Genomic DNA, 8,105 nt, shown 5'->3' on the forward strand with positions numbered 1-8,105 from the left:
AAATTATGGCACACAATTCACAAATCTCCAAGGGAAAGCGAGTTGCTCAAAGCGTGGAAGAAATTGATTCAAATGATCCATTGTTTGATTTTTCACCACAAGAAGCAATATCTCCTAATATTTCAATAGGTAAACCACCAAAATCAGATATTTTCAAGAAGCACTTTGCAAAAATTGTTCAAGATAATGGAGAAATCAATGCGGTTCGATGTAATTATTGCAAAAAAGAATATGCATTCAAGCTTGGAGGAGGATATGGCACTCTCAATAGGCATTTAAAATCACATCATCCAAGTGAGGTAGGAATGGATGTAACTCAAACTCAATTGGACTAGAGTGTGTTGAGAACTCAAAACCAGCAAAATTCAAGCGATGATGATGATTCGGACTCATTAACGGAGACTAGTGGCACCGACTAAAATTAATTGTTATAATTAAGAAGTTATTTTCCAATGTAACAAAAAAAAAAAAGAACTATATAGGCTTTGATTTTCTATATCAGTGAGTTAGCAAAATTTGTAAATTTAATATAATAATAGTTCTAAATTAATAGAAGTTTTTGTTTTAAAATTTTATAATAATTTATTTAGTTAATAAAATTTAAACATTTTAAAATTATTATTTATTCATGAATTCGAAATCAAAATTTTATTATTTTTTAAAAAATTTGCGTAATGCCAGAACCGAATCGAAACCGTAATTTGAACCGTCGGTTCGTCGGAACCGTGCTGAACCATACTGAAACCGGAACCGGACCGAAACCGGAGGTTCAAGGGCCGGTTCCGGTTCAAAATTTTAAACTTCTCGAACCGGCGGTTCAATGAACTGAAACCGTCGGTTCATTGAACCGGCCATGCCTAGCTGGGAATGCCTGACTTACTATCAATTTATCCTGTAAACTACATAAAGATATAAAAATTCGATAGCTTAGGCAACCTTAACTCCATCTCATTGATCTTGTCACTACCAATTATTTGCCTCTAGTTGACTGGATTCTAAGACCTATATATATATATATATATATATATTTCAGTAGAATTACAAAAGGTCTTGACACTTTAAACCTTAAAGCACTCCTATGTGGCTGACTACACTCATTCACATAATGACATAAAGCCTGAAACAAGAATTACAGCTGCTCTCTTGACACAATTCCTCTCTACTCATCAGCTGTAAATCATCATTTATGGGTTAATTATCTAAACCTTTCATTTCAAGAAATGAACCCATTGCTTTTTAAACTCTCAACAGCGTCCTTGATAATTTGCTCCATTGGAATAAACTCTAAACCCATGTCCATCAACTTCTTAGCTCCATCCTTTGCCCTTAACAACTCTGACTGTGTATCCTCTGGCAGCCTGCAACAAGAGACATGTGAAAGGGTTAAATAGTTTGGAATTGTATCATGCAGACAAGACCACGCAGAATTCTAAAGCAGAGATGAGAAAATGCCAATCTTAACTCAGCACAGAGACTATATGTGATGAAAGGCTCACGCACACGAAAGCTCACCAGGACAATAAACAATGAGACCAAATAATTTTGCATATCGTTGCAGAAGATTTAACTAAAATAACTTGAAACTTAATTCTAAGGTTTCTTTAAAGGAAGTTCACACAAAAATAGCTTAGATGAGTGTATTGCTTATTAATTTGGCTAATATTATATAATAACAATTAAGCCTTAGTTCCAAACTGGTTGGGTAGGCTAAAGAATCATTTGTTTTCATTCCGCACTGTTCATAACCATCCACCATTTAAATATCACACTTACGAACCGAGACACATAGGACTCAATATAGGACATGATCAAACCATCCTCAGTCGTCCTTCTCTCAGACACAATATAATTTGGCTAACTAATACATTAAGAAATCATTTCAAAAGAGAGTTGACTTAATAATATTGCAAAGTTGGCGGACATTAGAAAATCAAACTGCTAGACATAATATATGCAGAATACATTGCATGATTTGTTACCTGCGAATATTATATTCGGGATATAGTTCAGCAACCTTGGCTACATAATCACCATAACGAGATATGGCTTCAACACACAAGTGCCTGCCAGATGCTGATGGGTTTTCATATACCATGATATGCGCCAGGGCTACATCTTTAAAATGAACAGATCCCATAAAGAAGTTCTCGTATGTCTCCGTGCAACCTGCAATGAGTATACAATGCAATTATGTTAGAGGTTTCCAAATTGAAAGGATCTGAAACATGGACTATCAATTTAACAAAAGTCAGATTATTATACTATCCTTATGATTCAGAGGTGGCAATTAGTCGATTCCCAATAGTATGATAAAATATTACCATGTGGAAGCCTAGTAAAAAATAGATCAGCTGCCAATTATAAATTCTACTATTTCCAAATTGCTAGTACTTAACTCCTCTCCCCAAAGTCATTTTTGAATTACCTAGTCAGCACGAGCAAGGTGAAACCATTTGTTCCTACTGGCTTAAAAAAAAAAATTTAAGTTACACAAAATGTCTTGTTTTCAAAGTAAACAACTTAAATATCTAAGGCTTCATTTGTTTTCCTACAAGCGTGGAAAAAAAGAAATTCTGCAGATAGATTTTCATGACATTTATTTTATTTCTTATTTGGCTGTAACACTGAAAAATAATTGGAGATTATCTTCTTGACTTTTGGAGTATGACTGAAACCAATTAATTTTTTGTCAACGAAGAAAATATACAAACCTACTCTGATTCTACTTCAACAGAAAGAAAATTATTGCCAGAAAAAAATTTTGCAGGTGGTGCCAGCAACTGGAAATCAACAAACTACTAAGCATAAGTCTACTTGATTATATTGTTTCTTTCCTTTTATGGGAGTTTCCACAGAAAAGCAATTCGCATTTTCCAATTTTCCTACAAGACATACAACAGAAAATGCGAAAAATGTTTTCTAGAAAAATATTTTCCACTATCGCTGATTACCACTAGAAGAAAAAGGAACATAACAAATGTAGTTTTTCCTAGCTTAGTGGAAAAGAAGGAAAATGTACAGAAAAGAAATCTCCTTTCAAAGGTATACAATTTGCTTCTCCAAAGGTGAGGGAACGTGAAGGAAAGCGTGTTATATTATTTGTCATCCATTTGCTCATTTCTGTCCCCATTTCCTTCCTTTCAGACCAAAAAATAAATATAAAAGAACCTGCATTCATTTTCACATATTTGTTCTCTTACCTTTCAATTCTCTCCCTTCCTTCCTCTTAAACAGTATTCTCATATCTCCAGAAGCCAAAATATCTCACTCAAAACCTAGCATTGAAACGCAGCTACATGGTTTCCAGATTAAGCATTGACCTGAAACCTTAATCATACTCTTCTCTCTTTTCTATTTGGGGAAGAACATAAAATCCACTGAACTAAGGTAAACGAGCAACTTTCAACATAGACAAATAAAAGGTCATTCTATTCAGAAAATACCTCAAACAACAACTGAAAGTCACAGGCCTAGAAACTCCTTTCAAATCCTCAAATAGTCAATCTAATCAAAGAAGCATATATAAGGGTCTCAATTAAATTTATGTCTGTGAATCTGGTCTTAATATGCTTTCAGAACATGCCTAGTACAGCAAGAGAACCAAGATTATGTCCAAGTCTATACAAACACAGATCGAGAATAGATTCATAGAAGTGATGAAAACTCAGCAAAAGGCTGCATGCATCCTTCCATTGGTGTGTCAATTTTCACCAAGATGAAAACTCCCCAAATCAAGACTTATTCAATTTCATAATCATCATTAAAAACCGAAGTGTTTACACTATATTTGGTAGGATGCAATTGAATATAATCAAATAAACATGCATTTGGCCAGGCATTATATTTATATCAAATTGGCTAGGCATTATTCCACTCTTAGGACACCTATCATTATTTACTACTATTATTATTATTATGTTGTAGATATATAAACCAAGCCATAATTTTATATTTCATCAATTGAAATACTATTCGTTTATATATTATTATGTGGCTTAAACTACAAAATTACTCTCAATTATGCGACTTGTTGGAAAATCACTCTAAAACGACAATTGTACCCTGGATACCCCCATTTTGAAATTTAGATATATTTACACTCTAGTTTAATTTTTAAGGTATAAAAAGGACTAAAATGATATTTAATGGATGACCCACTTTTTTCCTTAGGTTAGCTTAACCCAAGAAACTAAAACTCATCATTTTAATACCTTGCCCTTAACACCCAACAATCCTCTCTTGCAAACTACTATCGTCGATTTTCCCTAATTCAAAGTTTTCTTTTGTATATTTTTTACAAATTGGACCTGGTTTTTATTATAAACCTTCTAAAACAAATAATTAATTATCTTCTAGACCTCTATATTTCCTTTATTTTTTGGCATTTGATTTTTATTTATTTTTCCACATTTGGAAAGCAAATGAGGGTTCATTGAGCTGCTTCTTCGACAATGAACGACCTTCTACCTGTAGATTTTTCTCCACTCTGTTCATTTGGTTTTTATTTTTTATTTATAAAGAATTTGATTTTAAAATGCTTGTCACGCCCAATTCCAACCATCAGAGGAATGGGGACTGGGAAACTTCCCAGGAGGTCACCATCCTAGGATTTTCGTTAAGCGAGCATGCTTACAGGCCCACCAGCTTCCACGTGGTTCATCCTCGAACCAACATCTATTGGAAGAGGTCCTTCTTTGATACCAATTGTTACGCTCGACTCCAACCACCAAAAAAATTATCCGCTTTGGATCAAGCTAATTCTATTGGCAAGACCTGCACAATTTTGTCTTGCAGGTGAAATGAAAAACTTCCCAGGAGGTCACCCATCCTAAGATTTCCATTAAGCGAGTACGCTCAACCCTGGAGTTCTTCTAACTCTTCAAGTCATTCCACCAAAAGGCACCTCTGATGATCGATTCATTCCTATGTCCCGCATTCCTCTACTCATAGCTAGTGCCTGTCATCCTAGAAGCTAGCCAAAAGCTTTACTCTACCCGCCCTCTTAGGATTGCTTTGCCGAGTCCGGATGTCACATTGATAATAAAATAAATAAATAAATAAATAGTTGGCTTGCAGGAGACTATTTTTGGGTGTTAAAGGTCAAGGTACTAAAATGATGAGTTTTGATTTCTTCGGTTAAGTTAACCCAAGGTAAATAAATGGGTCATGCACTAAATATCATTTTAGTCCTTTATAGCTTAAAAATTAAATTAGGGCGTTAATATATCTAAATTTCGAAATGAGGGTACCCGCGTTACAAATGTCGTTTTAGGGTAATTTTCAACAAGTAGCATAGTTAGGGGTGTTTTGTAGTTTAAGCCATTATTATGTTGTAACTATACAATAATAATTATAATAAAAAATCATTTAAAACTCTTAAACAATTATTCTTCCACAATGGTTTAAATTTTCACTCAAAAAAAAAAAAATGTTTATGCTAAGAGTGAAAGATTTGCGAAAGATAATTTATGAATTATTAGAAATTATATTACTTACTACATAGAATTTGAGAAATTACAAGCAAAAGAATAATATCTTTCAATAAATTCAATGATGTCAACAATAAAAAATTGATGAAGAAAATGTTAAAATGTGAATTTTATATTTCCATAAAAAATTTTTAATATTAAAAAATAGAAATAACATGTGAGAGCATAATGTAAAACAAAAATATAACAGCCCACATAAAATAAATTTAAAGCTTTAATATGATTCTTTTTTCTCCTATTAATAATAATAATTATTATTTTACCACATTTGTATTAGTTTTACATGTATTCATGAAGTAAATTTTATATTAATAATATACAATTTTTGAGAAAAAAAGAAAATACAATTTTATATAAATAAAATATATTTTTTATATAAAAGATTAATAAAAATAGAGTAAAAAAATGAAAATATAGAAGCAGGCCCGCAATGTAGCGTGGGTAATTTTGCTTATTTAATTACTAATAAAGTGAAGAACGAATGTGAGAGATGATTAAGAACAAGTTTGTGAGGAATATAAAAATTACCTTGGAGAAGCCGCAAAAGCATCAACATGCTTGCATTCAGAGTCTTTGGAATAACAGGACCCATTACCGTACCAGGGTTCACCACCACCACATCCAAACCTTTCTCCTTGGCAAACTCCCACGCAGCTTTCTCAGCCAAGGTTTTGGAAAGTGGATACCATAACTATTAACAAATCAATAATTCATCTTAACAGTTTATCATGCGTTTATATTATAAAAATGAATGAGACTAATTTCATTGCACTCATGATATTCAGCATCATTTATGTTTATTACTTCTTTTGTCCGAATACATAAATTTACCTCTGAACTTACAAAACTATGAAAACCTTGATTGAATAAACCTTGATTGAATGTGTTAATTTACGAAATTATATCTATTAAATACTTAAATTTGCAAAATCATTTTACTGAACACTTCAACTTACAATATTAGATCAATTAAACACCATTAAATAGTTGAAATTGGCAAAATTATTGTTCTAAAAATTATGCCAATAACGTAACATATCAGTATTTTATAGATAAAAGTGAAAAACTATAAAAATTGTGGTTATGAGTTTGAAAAAATATGTATAATATTACCACAATTAACAAGTATAAATGCGGTTATCCACAAAGTTTACCACTACAGGGCTAAAATTGTAAAGTTGTAAAGTTAACGGGTCAATGGATGTAATCGGCCACTTCTGTTTTAATAAAAATTTTGTACTCTGGTATACGATTCAATGAAACATGGAAATTTTGACAACAATTATTCTTTTTAAGTAATGAAATTTTCTTCCAACAAAAAGCAAATGCCAACCATAGCAAATGGGATCATCAATTTTAGCAGGAATGAAGGGCAAAATTGGCAGTCTTGTACACCTAACCAATGCTGACCCAACTTGTTTATCACATAAAAATTTAGCAATCGTATTATTCAAAAAAAATCAAACTGAACTATTATAGTGAAAAAGGCTACTAACTCCATTTTGCTTGCAGTAGTCAATATCAGTCCAGCAATCCTCTGACTTGATGACGTCCGCTGGCCATTGCGGACTAGGAATTATAGCAGATATAGATGATGTGACCACCACGCGCCGAACCCCTTTCTCCTTTGCCGCAGTGAGCACATTTAAGGTTCCTTTGATAGCCGGATCCAGAAGCTCTTTCTGTTCTCAAAAGGCAAGTACAAAACTTGAACAAAACAAATCTACCAAAATCAAAAAAACACAACACAGAGAAAATTTACTACTTGTGGATCGTGAACTTTATCGACGATGCAGGGAGAGGCCAGGTGGAATACGCCAGCACAACCGTCGACAGCAGCAAGGATCGAGTCATAGTTGAGCAAGTCGATTTGGTAAAGACGAAGACGCGACTCTGCTCCTTCCATGGCTTCTAGATGCTTCGTCTCATTCTCATCATCTTTGTAAGAAGAATATCAGCTTGGTTTAGAAGAAGAACAGAAGCAAAATAGTAGCAAATTAAGAGAAAAGAGATCGATAGTAACTGAGATTTTTTACGGTGGCGTGAACTGTGTAACCGCGTTCGAGAAGGAGGCGAACGAGCCAAGAACCGATGCATCCGCTCCCTCCGGTTACGCAAACCACTTGTCCTTCCTTGGACATTTCTTCTGACGTTGGTTTTCCGCCACACTCTGCTTCAGTGAGTTCGCTCCTTTTCTCTTACCCTTATACCGATAACTGACGGTTTGCCCTTTGGTTCCACGTGGCCCAATACAACAAACCAGTACACTTTGTCATTAGCAATAATCACCATTCACTTTGTTTTTTAATTATTGCATTTCAAGTCATGTCATCAATTCTCTTTCACGTCATCCTAAAAACTATGCCACGCGTAGATAAAATGTAGGAAATGGAGAAATACTCCATTTGTGTTTTAAAAATACTCTCTACGTAGCCCTTGAATTTTCACTTAATTTATTAGGATTAAAAAAAAAAACCTATTCATTCTTTGATATCTATTTAATTAATATTTTTGAAAGAATATTATTTTTAGAGTTAAATATTTTTTATACATATAACTTTTCATTCTTTATCTTTAATATAAATTTATTATTTAATTTTTTGCTTCTAGTATTTA

At 33.2% G+C, this 8,105-nt stretch overlaps 1 protein-coding gene across 1 annotated transcript; it reads right to left on the bottom strand.

Moving 5' to 3' along the window:
• Positions 1–927: 927 nt before the first annotated feature.
• On the bottom strand, positions 928–7,680 carry LOC105639536 (NAD(P)-binding Rossmann-fold superfamily protein). The gene is made up of 6 exons (XM_012223618.4): positions 7,513–7,680; positions 7,255–7,427; positions 6,986–7,171; positions 6,018–6,180; positions 1,980–2,166; positions 928–1,358 (listed from the first exon to the last, which is right to left on the bottom strand). The coding sequence occupies exons 1-6, from the start codon at positions 7,628–7,630 to the stop codon at positions 1,214–1,216; spliced, it is 972 nt and encodes a 323-aa protein (XP_012079008.1). The 5' UTR covers positions 7,631–7,680; the 3' UTR covers positions 928–1,213.
• Positions 7,681–8,105: the final 425 nt, after the last annotated feature.

This window comes from Jatropha curcas, chromosome 9 (genome assembly GCF_041381405.1).
Source record: "Jatropha curcas cultivar XTBG-Jc1 chromosome 9, XTBG_Jcur_1.0, whole genome shotgun sequence".
NCBI classification, from domain to species: domain Eukaryota; kingdom Viridiplantae; phylum Streptophyta; class Magnoliopsida; order Malpighiales; family Euphorbiaceae; genus Jatropha; species Jatropha curcas.

Coding starts and splice junctions, on each gene's coding strand:
- LOC105639536 (XM_012223618.4), bottom strand. CDS start 7,630: ATGTCCAAGGAAGGACAAGTGGTTTGCGTAACCGGAGGGAGCGGATGC. Junction 7,172..7,254: donor ATAAAGTTCACGATCCACAA/GTAGTAAATTTT, acceptor TTTTGAGAACAG/AAAGAGCTTCTGGATCCGGC. Junction 1,359..1,979: donor CCCGAATATAATATTCGCAG/GTAACAAATCAT, acceptor CTCTTGTTGCAG/GCTGCCAGAGGATACACAGT.